The sequence below is a fragment of the Canis lupus genome, chromosome 16 (genome assembly GCF_048164855.1).
Source record: "Canis lupus baileyi chromosome 16, mCanLup2.hap1, whole genome shotgun sequence".
Classification (NCBI taxonomy): Eukaryota; Metazoa; Chordata; class Mammalia; order Carnivora; family Canidae; genus Canis; species Canis lupus.
In genome coordinates this window covers 55,489,941-55,502,704 of record NC_132853.1, presented here as the reverse complement: position 1 = coordinate 55,502,704, position 12,764 = coordinate 55,489,941, and the positions used below count along the sequence as shown (strand labels likewise).

The 12,764-nt window shown below is 58.4% G+C and overlaps 1 protein-coding gene across 2 annotated transcripts; it reads left to right on the top strand.

Moving 5' to 3' along the window:
- Positions 1–1,933: 1,933 nt before the first annotated feature.
- On the top strand, positions 1,934–11,938 carry FDXR (ferredoxin reductase). Of its 2 annotated transcripts, XM_072781499.1 has the most exons (12): positions 1,934–2,106; positions 2,852–2,949; positions 7,532–7,627; positions 7,840–7,962; positions 8,166–8,279; positions 8,646–8,747; positions 9,513–9,620; positions 9,865–9,949; positions 10,065–10,264; positions 10,347–10,518; positions 11,195–11,365; positions 11,507–11,938. In XM_072781499.1, the coding sequence occupies exons 1-12, from the start codon at positions 2,028–2,030 to the stop codon at positions 11,635–11,637; spliced, it is 1,479 nt and encodes a 492-aa protein (XP_072637600.1). In that variant the 5' UTR covers positions 1,934–2,027; the 3' UTR covers positions 11,638–11,938. The 2 variants fall into 2 exon arrangements, with proteins under 2 accessions (XP_072637600.1, XP_072637602.1); XM_072781501.1 differs by lacking the exon at positions 11,195–11,365.
- The last annotated feature ends 826 nt before the right edge of the window (positions 11,939–12,764 follow it).

Genomic DNA, 12,764 nt, shown 5'->3' with positions numbered 1-12,764 from the left:
ATGGTGTCAGTCACCACTACTCAAGGCAAGTGTGAAAACAGCCTCCGAAAATATGTAAAGAAATGAGCATCGCTGTGTTCTAATAAAACTTACTTCTTTTAACTTTATGTCATTTTCATAGGCCACAAAATATTATTCTTCTCAATTGTTTAACCATTTAAGGATGGAAAAACCATTAGCTTGCACTAGCACGAAAACGGGTGCTGGGTTAGGATTTGGCGTTCAAGCCCCTCCCTGGTCTAGAGGGACAGGCACAAAACACAAGGACTTGGTAAAAACCAGGAACAGTGTTTACTTCTCAGCCGGGTGTGTGTGTGTGTGTGTGTGTGTGTGTGTGAGAGACAAAGAGAGGCACGTGTCCGACATCTTGTGGTAATTCATCAAACAGTATATGTATGATTTGTGCACTTTTCTGTTAGGGTTCAATAAAAAGGCAATTAAAAAATGGTAAGGCAGGGGCAGCCCGGGTGGCTCAGCGGTTTAGCGCCACCTTGGGTTCAGGGCCTGATCCTAGAGACCCGGGATGAGTCCCATGTCCAGCTCCCTGGGTGGAGCCTGCTTCTCCCTCTGCCTGTGTCTCTGCCTCTCTCTCTGTGTCTCTCATAAATAAATAAATAAAATCTTAAAAAAAAAAAAAGGTAAGGCAGTGTAATAACCGATGATGCGATAAAGTAGAGCGTCCAGGGGACAAGCAGGGGCCTTAACCCAGTGTGGGAGAGGACAGGTCAGGGAAAGCCTCCCCAAGGAAGTGCCTGGCGGGAGGGACCATGGGGGAAAAGGAAGCTGAAGCTGGCCTTAGGTTATTGGGGTCAGAGTTGATCACGGATCCCGTCTCTTAAATATATAATTTTGGGGGCCCCTGGGTGGCTCAAGTGGATCTGCTTTTGGCTCAGGTGGTGATCCCGGGGTCCTGGGATCGAGCCCCGCATAGGGCTCCCCATAGGGAACCTGCTTCTCCCTCTGCCTATGTCTCTGCCTCTCTTTCTGGGTTTCTCACGAATAAGTAAATAGATAAAATCTTTAAAATATATATATTTGGGCAGCCCCAGTGGCTCAGCGGTTTAGCCCCGCCTTCAGCCCAGGGCGTGACCCTGGAGACCCGGAAGTCCCACGTCGGGCTCCCTGCATGGAGCCTGCTTCTCCCTCTGCCTGGGTCTCTGCCTCTCTCTCTCTCTCTCTCTGTGTGTCTGTCGTGAATAAATAAATAAAATCTTTAAAAAAATTTTTTTAAATAAAAAAATATATTTATATATATTTGGTCACCGTGGATTTTTTTGCATCAGTTTCGACCTCTTAAAATGTATTAACATATTATTTACCTTAATTACTGAGGTTTAGTTGCGCCCCCTGAACTCCTGCACCGAGACCAGGGCTTCAGCAGCCACCCCTACCTGAACCGGACAGCATCCGGCCGGGGTCACACCTGCAGACGACGCAGGTGCGACCAAAGTCCCCGCAGGAGCCCTTTCTTCCCGGACTTCCGGACTCCGTGGTCGTCACGGTAGGGGCAGGGAACCTGACTCGTGATTGGCTGGAAGAAACCGGGCCCGGGCGCGGCGGGTACGCCTTCAAAGGGGGCCGGCTCTGCGTCATCAGAGAGCGACGGGAGTCTCCGAGGGGGAGGGGCTAAGAAATGTAAGCTCCTTCTTAATTGGCTCGCTCCTTCAGGCGGGATTGCAACAGCGATGGAGATTCGTTCTCCTTCAACTCCGGCCTCCCGATGATTGGGTTGGGGAGACATTTATTAAGTCTTGACGGCTCCGAAGTCCTGGGGGCGGGCCGTCAGCGATAAGGGGGTGGATCCGCGGGCGGGTTTCTCTGGGGGGGCGGGATTCTCTCGGGGATGGGGGCGTGGCCTCCACGCGGCGCGTCCCCGGAGCGCGGAAGGCGGGAGCTGGGGGCGTGGCCGCGTAGGGGCGGGGCCGGGTAGGGGGCGGGGCCGGAGCCCGCGCGGAGCTGGGCTGTCCCCGCGCTCAGCGCGGGGCGTCTCCGGGATCCTGTCCTCCGGCTGGTCGCTCTTCCCAGCCATGGCTCCGCGTTGCTGGCGCTGGTGGCCCTGGTCGGCGTGGCGTCGGGCCCGGCCGCCTCCCGCCGGGAGCACCCCGAGTAGGAGCAAGGAGGGCACTTACCTACCTGTAGGGCGCGGGAGGCCTGCGAGCGCCAAGTGCGGGGATCCGAGCGGAGCTGGGGCAGGGCTGGAGAGGGGCGAGAGGGGACCAGGGCGAGACCCGAGCGGTGCACTCACGCCGACGAGATTGGCGTGGGCCCGGGGGCACGTGGGGGCCTGTGCGGTCAAATGTGAGTCAACAGAGGTGAGAAGGGGAGACCGTGAGGTGCACAGGTGTGAGGCGGGGTGCATGGGGGTTATTGAAGGTCCGAGGTGAAACAGGGGTCTGTAGGAAGCACCGGGCTCCATAGGGACAATACGGTGTTCCGCGGAGGGAGAGTGAGTCGAAGAGGTGCAGCCGGCGCTGTGGGTGATCAGAGGACACCCACAGCGCCGGGTGGGGATGATTTGGAGTCGCTGGAAGGATGTGGTATTCTAACTGGGTGGGTAAGGACCCCTGTAAAGCAAGATGCTGTACTGTGCAGGGCAGCTTCAGGGATGATGGAGGTTATTGAGTGGGCATAGTAAATTCGTGGTGAGATGCGGGGCTCTGGACTGAGACACAGCCTTTGGGGTTCAGACGAAGTAAGGGACCCTGCAAACGCCAAAGCCTTGAAGAAGAAGAAGAGGAGGAGGGTGCAAATGGAGGTGAAGCTTGGGAAGTTCTAGCTTCTGTCTGGTGCTGATATTGGCTTGGGAAGTGCTGATCTGACCTTCCATCCCTTCCCCCCTGCCCCCCATCAGGCTTCCGGCAGCAGTTCTCCACGCAGGAGCAGCCCCCCCAGATCTGTGTGGTGGGCAGTGGACCCGCTGGCTTCTATACCGCCCAACACTTGCTAAAGGTAAGCCACATTTTTCTGGTTCTCTCTCCCATGATTCACCTGCTCCAATCCCGAGGGCAAGCCCGACCCTCTCTGGGTTTTAAAAGCACCCCTGGATCCCTGATGGGGACAGGGCTCCCAGTACATGTAGATCGGACACTCCCTGTATACTTTGTCATCTACATCCGGGGCTCCCCACTCTAGGGCCTTAGGTATGGGAGAAGTGGTCAATGGCAGATGGTCTGCTCTGCCACCTTGGCCAGGGCCTTCAGGGAGTTTATGCAAACGTGCAGGGTGACTTTATCCTGCCTCTCATCTTCCCTTCTTCTCTCTCTTTGTGCTTAATGTCCTATGTCTGAAGGCTACTCCCTCTTCTCAGGGTTTTCTGTCCCTGAAGCCAGCCCTCCCCATGCTATGTTGTTCTTTCAGCCTGCCCTCCACCCCCCTTCCCTCCCACCCCAAGGCCAGAGCCTCAAGGCTTACAGTGTTGGCCTTTGGTGGGCAGGGCCCCAAGGCTGCTGGTTATCCTTGAGACTTGGGCAGATCTGGGTGGGAGGGAGGAGGGAAGAGGGAGGGAGAACCTCGGGTGGTGGGGGAGGAGGAGAGGAAGACTTATGCTGACTGTCTTCTGTCTGTGCAGAGATAGGAGAAAGGGTGAATATGTTAATTATATACACATATATGCAGAAACTGAAAAGGTAGGGTGATCCATCGCCCTAGTTTGCCTAGGGCATGGTGCTATGTTAAGACCAGGAGGTCTCGTGGAGACTAGCATGGGTTGGACACCCTGCTGAAAAGTGACCTATAACTTGCCTTCCAAGCAACACAGGTGAAAGAGCTAATTACTGAGATGTGACCAGCAGGAGCTGAGTTAGGTGCAGTCAGTCAAAAAGTCTTTCCTGGAGAAGGTGCATTTGAGCTTCACTGAAGGAGGTCATGGGCTCTGGAGAGGATCTGGCACGTGTGAGGATCATGCAGGGACCAACTGCCTTGTGGTAGAAGAGCCCTGGGCCCTGGGACAGAGACCAGGGCTCTCATGGGGCCTGGGGGGGGGGGGATCCTGGAGGGTTTTGTATAAGTTGCACTTGCTGGCTGAGCCTTAAATTTGGGGAGTGGGCCTTCCAGGCAGGCTTCTCAGTGCCCCCAGTGTGAGCAACGGCTCTGGCCTACACTCAGCCAGCACACGCTTTCCTAGTGAGAGGTGCTGGGGGATGGACACAGGAGCCAGTTTCAAGCCAGTCCTTGCCCACGGGGAGTTCCAAGCTACTGGCTGTGCTTCTGAGCCAGGAACATGTGCAGTACATGTGGGGCGGTGGCACTGAGCTGAGCCAGGTGCTGGACAGTGTGTCTTTTCCCCTCAACAACCTTTGAGGCAGGTGTATGACTCTTACTTCATAGGTAAGGACATTAAGGCTGAGCGACATTGCCCAGGGTCCCACCTGGACAGGGAAGATGCTAGGATCTGAGTGCAGGCAATCTGATGGCAGAGCTGCTCTTTTTTTTTTTTTTTTTTTAAATTAAAAAAATTTATTTTGGGGTGCCTGGCTGGCTCAGTCAGAAGACTGTATGACTCTTGTTCTTAGGGTCTTGAGTTCCAGCCCCACCTTGGATGTAGAGATTACTTAAATAAATAAAATTTAAGATTTTTTATTTTAATTGAAGTATAGTTGATACACAATGTTACATTAGTTTCAAGTATTCAGCAGTGATTCTCCACAGGCCTGTGTGTTGTGGGGATACACTCATCACAGGTGTAGCTACCCTCTGTCACCATATACTGCTTTTGCAGTGCCATCGACTGTATTCCATATGCTGTACTGTTCATCCCTGTGACTTATTCATTCTGTAACTGGAACCTGTGCCTCCCACTCCCCTTCACCCATTTTGCACAACCTCCCACCCTCTCCTCTCTGGCACCCACCAGTCCGTTCTCTGTATTTATGGGTCAGAGCTGCTCTTGAGTTCCATGCTGGGCCATCCATTCAGCAGTGATTTATTGGACCCTGATATGTTCTAGGCATAGGCTCGACACTAGGAACGTGGGTGTGAGGAGGACAGACATGGCCCCTATGCTCAAGACATGACAGCCTAATGTGGAGGGCGTGGTTTATGGAGTGGAGGGGAAGAGGGTTTTACAATTCCTGAGGCTCTAATAGTGTAAGCGCAGAAACTGGGGGTGGAGGGTGTGGAGGGCCTAGTGCACAGAGAGCTGGGCCCAACCCAGCCTGGAGGAAGAGGTGTCCATGTGGAGGAGCTGCCAGCTGGACAAGGGGTGGGTGGCAGGCCAGAGAGTCCCCAGCACAGACAGTTGCATGGATGCAGGTCCGCAGGGGAGAAAATGCCCCTTCGGGGACAAGTGAGTTGGGGAAGAAAGGCTTGTGGGTAAGGGTGGAGAGCTAGGGAGAAGGCAGGTGAGCCCAGATCCAGGGAGCCTCCGAAGCCAGCCTTGGAGGCAGGCAGTTTCTCATGGTTCTTTCTACTCCCCTCCCTTCCTTCCATCACAGTCCTTGGGGGTACCTATCAACATGCACATTTCCGTGCCTAGTTCAGACCTAATCAAACTGCTGGTTCCATGGCTGGATCCTAGGAATCAACCATTTTAAACAAACACCCCAGGGGATTCTGAAGCCCACTGCTCTGGGTAGTTGGCTTCACTGAAAGGTTCTAGGCAAGCACCCCCATTTTGACCTGTAGAGCAGACAGTGGAGCGGGGAGGCAGGGCTGCAGGCCAGGAGAGCAGTGGGGAGTGGGGAGGAGGAGGGGAGGGTGGGTGACTGGGCAGCATTGAGCGGAGTTGGGGATGGGCCCCGGTGAATGGGTTAGGAGGGAACACAGGAGCAGGAGGAAATAGTTTAGGGGGAAGGAGGAGTTGACTTCCATCTAGATGGGTTTGAGGGTCTGCAGTGTCGTCCAGGGCTGTCAGGTTTGGAGGGGGCAGTCCTGGCAGGGGAGAGAGTAGCTCTGCAGGAACCTGAGGCCGTAGGAGGGAGTGGATACGACTTCCCCAGGGAATGTGTATCAGGGGTATGGGAGGGGTCCCACATTGGAAGCACCACAGAGAATGTTTAGAGGGGAGCAGAACCCTGAGAAAGAACTGCCAGAGGGAGAGGGGAGCTGAATTAGGGAAGGGAAGGTTGCTTGAAGACAAGGTTGGCCATGAGAGATATCCAGTAAACACGCCCACAGGCCTAGGATCCCAGCGGTGGCCTTGGATGGGACAGTGTGACCAGGAGGGGAAGGATCCATGGCAGGAAAGGACAATAAAGGTGAAAAGCCAGGCTGTGTGTGGCATAGACCACTAGGCTAAGCAGTTTGAACTCTGTGCCTGGGTGGTGAGCAGCCAGGGAAGTTTTGCAGGCAAGGCCGGTGACCTGCAACAGTAATAGGAAAGGGCAGCTTTTTGACTGAGCACTCAGTGGTAGGTCAGGTGCTGGGCTCAGTGCTCCAGGCCTCGCTCTTTAAGGAGAAGTTCAGAAACATTCCCTGTGGCACAGAGCCTGGCAGCGGAGGGGCTGGGCTTGGTCCCTGCAGCGTGCATGCAGCATCAGTGGGGCGTGAGGGAGTTGATTTGGGTGCTACCTATGGGTGGCACAGATGGGCAGATGGAGAGGGGCTAGACCTGGGTGCAGGCAGTGGAGTGGAGAGCAAGAAGGGATTTGGACAAAGGTAAGGAGGTGAGCATGAGCCTTTGTAAGGGTGAGGGCAGCTGGAGGGCAGGAGCTCATTTGGCCTGAGTCCCACTGGGCCTGAGTCCCACTGGGCCTGAGTCCCACTGGGTCACGGCAAGAGCCTAGGATGGGGTGCAGGCAGGGCAGTGTCATCCATACGAGCCCCAGCTGCTGGACCAGTGGCCCCACATCTCTCACTGCCCTGACCTTCTGGATGCTTCCCAACAACACGAGAGGGGCCTGTTTTCCATTCCAGTTTACAGAGGAAGAGTCTGAGGCCCAGGCCAGGCTGATTGGTGGCAGAGCCAGACCAGACTTGTCTGCCCCACCGCCACCCTTTGCCTTCCCCATGGTCAGTGCTCCCGAGGGCAGGCAATATGGAACCACTGGATCAGTGAGCTTGTTTTTTCTAAGACTGAGAGTGAGCCACTTCCATCTCCCTCTGACCCCTGAAAGCCTCAGCTGTGCTCCCAGCCCCGTGGCCTGTGCTCCTTTTTCCAACAGGATGGTTTTGGAGACTGGAGCTAAGGCGGGTGTGAATTTCAAAGGGAAGTTCCCAGCTCATCAGACTGGCGGAGCGTTTCTAGAAATATTGAAGGGTTTGAGGGCAGAGCTGTGTGTTGTGCCTGGCCCAAGTAGATGAAGAAGCTCCCCTGGTACAGCTCCAGTGGCGGGAGAGCTACCTCTCCCTTGGTTGGCCAGAGTCCTGGCCGTCTCGATGGGCCGGCAGTCCTGAGGTCTGGCCTCATCGGCCTGGGCTACTGTGCTGCCCCGCTCCTCCTGTCCGGCTCTCCTGGCAGATGGGGAGTCGGGATCCTCTCTTTCTCCCTGTGTCCTCAGCGCACTGAGCTGGGCTCTGCTGCCCCATCGGGGAGGGGAGGACCCATAGGGCTCCGCCTCTCCCTTGGCCCCACCAGCTTCCACCCTCTCCCCAGCACCACCCCCGGGCCCATGTGGACATCTACGAGAAGCAGCTTGTGCCTTTCGGCCTGGTGCGCTTTGGCGTGGCGCCTGACCACCCCGAGGTGAAGGTGGGTCTCTCTGGGCCAGAGGAGGAGGGGTTTGGAGACTTGGGTCAAGGTAAGGAGGGGAGGGAGGCTCCCCGGCTGCATGGAGTGATCCCAGGCCCTCTGTGTGGATGCCACGCGGGTTCCCTTCCAGGGGACATTGTGAGGCAGGGGTGACACAGGCAGGATCCCTGGAGTGCCTGGGCCCTAACCCCTTCCCCTCTGGGGCCTTGCAGAATGTCATCAACACCTTCACCCAGACGGCTCGCTCGGGCCGATGTGCCTTCCATGGCAATGTGGTGGTAGGCAGGGACGTGGCCGTGCCGGAGCTGCAAGCAGCCTACCATGCTGTGGTGCTGGTGAGTGTCTGTGGGGGAGAAGGGGCTTGGGGCAGGGCAGCAGCCTGCTGAGGGATGGAAGGCAGTAGGGGAGAGGCCCAAACTGCTGGGCAGGGCCCTGGGCAGGGCTGGGGGTGGCAGCTGGGGAGGAGGAACCAGGAGGAGGCCTGCCAGGGTGGGCCTGGCCCCTTAGCTGCTGCCAGACACTCTGGGTCTTTCCTCAGAGCTATGGGGCAGAGGACCATCAGGCCCTGGAAATTCCCGGTGAGGAACTGCCTGGCGTGTTTTCGGCCCGGGCCTTTGTGGGCTGGTACAACGGGCTTCCTGAGAACCGTGAGGTGAGTTTGAGGAGCACTCCTGCTACTTCTTCCTCCCCACCCCTCTGCCAGGGCCAGGGGCAGCTCTTGGATGCCACAGCCGGGCAATGAGGGAGCCACTGTCCCAAACTGCAAGGCTCCCAGTGAGATGAGATGTGAGCTCTCTGGCTGCCTGAGAGGGGAGGTCAGCCAGGGAAGGCCTCTGGGAGAAGGTAGGGCTGGGTAGGAGAGAAGGGGCATCAGCTGAGGCTCAGGTGGGGAGGGCTTTCTGAGCTGAGACTCAGGTGTGGGGAAGCCTGGGGGCTCGGCTGGTGTCTGGGGCTGAGCTGAGATTAGCCTGACTGGGGCCAAGACTAGAGGAGCCCTACCCAGACCTCTCCCTGCCAGCTGGCACCAGACCTGAGCTGCGACACTGCCGTGATCCTGGGGCAAGGGAATGTGGCTCTGGATGTGGCCCGGATCCTGCTGACCCCACCTGAGTATCTGGAGGTGAGTGGGCAGGTCAGGGGCTGGGGGAGTGGAGGAGAGGGGGTCATACGGAGGAGAGGGTGCTGCTGCCTACAAGATTCAGGCCTCCCCTCCATGCTGAGCTCAGTGCCTCTGTTTCCCTAAGACTCCAGGCAGTGGCCTTCTGAAAGGCAGCCGGTGAGCTTTGCTTCTACACTCCAGCTACATGGGCCTTTATTTTAAACAAAACAAAACAAAACTCTTCAGTGTGTACACATCATTCCACCCTGCTAGTTGACCTGTGTTCATCTTCTAATTCTTGGCTCAGATGTCCCTTCCTCCAGGAAGCCCTCCAATATCACCTTAATGGGTCCATTTCCCTGTAATACCTTCTCAGTTGGCTACTTCTTTCAAAGCTTGTCACCACCACAATTTTGTACTTATTCGTGAATATTTGACCAGTTATCACTCTTTCCACCAGATCAGAAGCTCTATGAGGGCCGGCACCATGTCTCTTTTGCTTACCTTTGACACCCCACCCCCGGGGCCCCTTGCCTAGTGCCGGGCGCTTGCTAAACACAGAGGAAACACTTGTTGAATGAAAGACCAGGAGCCTGGTTTGCTGCTAGTAGTTGGAGCCCTTTGCGGAGCTGGAGGCAGTGCTCCATCCGGCCACCAGGAGGCGCGGCGGCGCAATTCCGGCTGCAGACCTCCCCCCTCCCCCACGGAGGATAGGAAAACCACCGAATGGAAAGTCCCCTTGCGCGGTCACTGTCCAGGTGACAGCAAGCCCTCCTTTTGTGCCAGAAAACAGACATCACAGAGGCTGCCCTGGGGGTACTGAGGCAGAGTCGCGTGAAGACGGTGTGGATAGTGGGCCGACGTGGACCCCTGCAAGTGGCCTTCACCATTAAGGTGCTGGGGCCAGAGGGGGATCAGGGTCCCAAAGAGATGGCCTGCCCTTGGGGGGTGTGGCAGGACTGAGCCCCCCAGAGTGGCTGCCGCCTGAGGTGGGAGAAGGGGAGCCAGGCAGGGCCCTGGGACCTCATGCTCCCTGTGGTAGGTGGTGGGGGGCTCCCCTCTGGGCTGGGCTCTGGGGTGGGCTCAGGAGTGGACAGTGCTCTGGGCCTGAACTCCTCCCCTCCCTCCCACCCCCAAGGAGCTCCGGGAGATGATTCAGTTACCAGGAACCCGGCCCATTTTGGATCCGATGGATTTCTTGGGCCTTCAGGACAGAATCAAGGGTGAGGGGCCCTGACCTGACCCCTGGCTCCCTAGGGAGGGGATGGTCTAGGCCAGAGAGGGCTGGGGGGAGGGCGGTGACACAGGTCAGACCTGAGATGTTCTCATTGCTGACAGAGGTCCCCCGGCCGAGGAAGCGGCTAACAGAGCTGCTGCTTCGAACGGCCACAGAGAGGCCAGGGGCCGAGGAGGCTGCCCGCCAGGCGTCGGCCTCCCGCACCTGGGGCCTCCGCTTTTTCCGAAGCCCCCAGCAGGTGCTGCCCTCACCAGATGGGCGACGGGCAGCTGGCATTCGCCTGGCAGTCACCAGACTGGAGGTGAGTCTCGTGCTACCCAGAGACACCCCTCTTCTCAAGTTTCCCCACTGCAGCCTCGTGCTGCCCACACTCTCCTCCACAGGGTGTTGGTGAGGCTGCCCGCGCAGTACCCACTGGAGACTCGGAAGACCTCCCTTGTGGGCTGGTGCTGAGCAGCGTTGGGTATAAGAGCCGTCCCATCGACCCCAGCGTGCCCTTTGACTCCAAACGTGGGGTCATCCCCAATATGGAAGGCCGGGTTATAGATGTGCCAGGTGAGAGGATGCAAGAAGGCAAAACACCAAACTGGTGGGGGATAGAGAAGCTGGTGTCTCCTGGGGCCGTTCATTCATTCATTCGGCCAATGACATGCACAAAGAAACTGCTCAGAGCAGGCCCTGTCCCTGGACAGCGTCCTGGGGCCCAGCCACCCTCCTCCTGGCTCCAGCTGGGAGGGAAGGCCCCGTCTAGCCCACGTGCCCTCATATGCCTGCTTACTTAGTCGTGCAGTTGACCAAGGCCTGCCCTGGGCTAAGCCCCCGTGTTGGGGCTGGGCTTAGAGATACACCACAGCGCCTGTCCTCAGGGACCCTCCAGTCTGATTAGACACCCACATGCCTGTCTACTCGTTCATTCATCCAGTTCATGTTTCAAAGGTCCTGCTGAGAATGGTGGCAGGGCAAGACCCATCCATCTGCTGTCCTCAGGGAGCTCCTGGAGGACAGGGAGACTGAGGTGGGAGGGGTGGTGTGGTAAAAATAGGTGGAGAAGAATCCAAGGTGGTGGGCCAGCGGCCACAGTGGGCCCAGGCGACAGGGCTGCCGGGAGGACTTGGGGTGTGCAGATGGGTGTGCACATGTATGTCTGCACATATGTGTGTGTGCTGGGGGCCCAGGCTTGCCAGAAGCATCCAGCCACTTCCCCTTCGCTGAGCCTGTTGTCCCCTGCCAGGCCTCTACTGTAGCGGCTGGGTGAAGCGGGGACCCACAGGGGTCATTGCCACTACCATGACCGACAGCTTCCTCACCGGCCAGATGCTACTGCAGGACCTGAAGGCCGGGCTGCTGCCACTGGGTCCCAGGCATGGCTATGCGGCCATCGAGGCCCTGCTCAGCAGCCGAGGTCTGGGCCCCACATGAGCTCTTGGGAGGCATGGTGGGCAGCCCTGGGCCTTTCCACTGTTGGGGAGGAGGTGTATTGGGCTGGGGGTGGAGGAAGAGGAGGAGGAAGTGAAGGCGGTGACTTATCTTCCCTGTGCTTCAGGGGTCCGGCCTGTGTCTTTCTCGGACTGGGAGAAGCTGGATGCCGAGGAGGTGTCCCGGGGCAAGGGTGCTGGGAAGCCCAGAGAGAAGCTGCTGGATCCCCAGGAGATGCTGCGGCTGCTGGGGCGCTGAGCCTAGATCCTGGCCCGGCTGGCATGGAGAGAAGGTCTGCTGGGCCCGGGAGAGGGCCTGGGGCCAGTCAGCGGGACTCTGCACCACAGCTGTGTCACCTGCCCACCCTGCACCAGGTCCCGACTGCCTGTTTTCCAGGGACCTCTGAGCACTTCCTCGAGGCAGAAGGTTGCCTTGCCAGAGATAACCTTAGGGATGGGTGGAAGCGCTGGCTGACTTTCCTCCCTCCCGCCTCTTTCCTGTCAGACTGTGGAGGGTCACCAGGTCGGGAATACACTGGAAATAAAACAGCTGTAATGGAGGGCCAGTGGTTGATATGCGACTTCTTTTGGGGCCCGGGGTCACCTTCCAGCCACGGCACCCCTCCTGTCACCAGGTGGCGCTGCTGAGCCAGCTCCCGGCTCAGGGGCCTCTAGGGGGCTTGGGGGGGTTGGCAGCCAGGCCTGGAACCCACTGTCCCTCTCGGCTTGGACCTGCTGCTGCGACCTGCCCGCCTTCTGCTCGCACTGCGGGCATCCTGGGACCCCAGCCTGCCAGCTCTGCTGGCCCCTCGGCCCAGTTCCCTTCCTGTTAGCCCTCCGCAGAACCAAAACAAGAAGAGAAAAGGCGGGAGTGAGGAGTCTGGGCGGCGGCGGCTGGCCCGGGGCCCACCTGGTGGCCCAGAGCATCTGGTATGGGTCCTTCCTCTCTGGCCACTCCCAAGGCCTTCACCTCTTGCTTTCCAGCCACATGGACAAGCGTTTTAAAAAGTCCCTGGGTCTCTGTAGGGCTTTGCCCTGTACAAGGCGTTGTTCGCCGCCTTCCATGCCAGTCCCAAGAGGCTGGTCTCACTTTAGAGACAGGGATCCTCGGAATTCACGGGCCAAGGTCACCCAGCTGGCGAGCTGTGGGCTCGAACCCGGGGCTCCAAGCAGGCAGTTGGTCTCTCCGAGGCCGCACCTGGCCCCAGCGTGGGTCCGGGGACGCGGCCCTGGGGGGGAGAGGGGACCCAGGCGTCCGCGCCGGCCGGCCTAGGAGGGGCCTGGAGCGGCGGGCAGCGGGCGGCGGGGCGGGCCGGGGCGGGGCGGGGCGGAGGCGGCGGGCCCCGGTGGGGCGGGCCGCGCGGGCGGCGCCGAGCGCTCCGCACA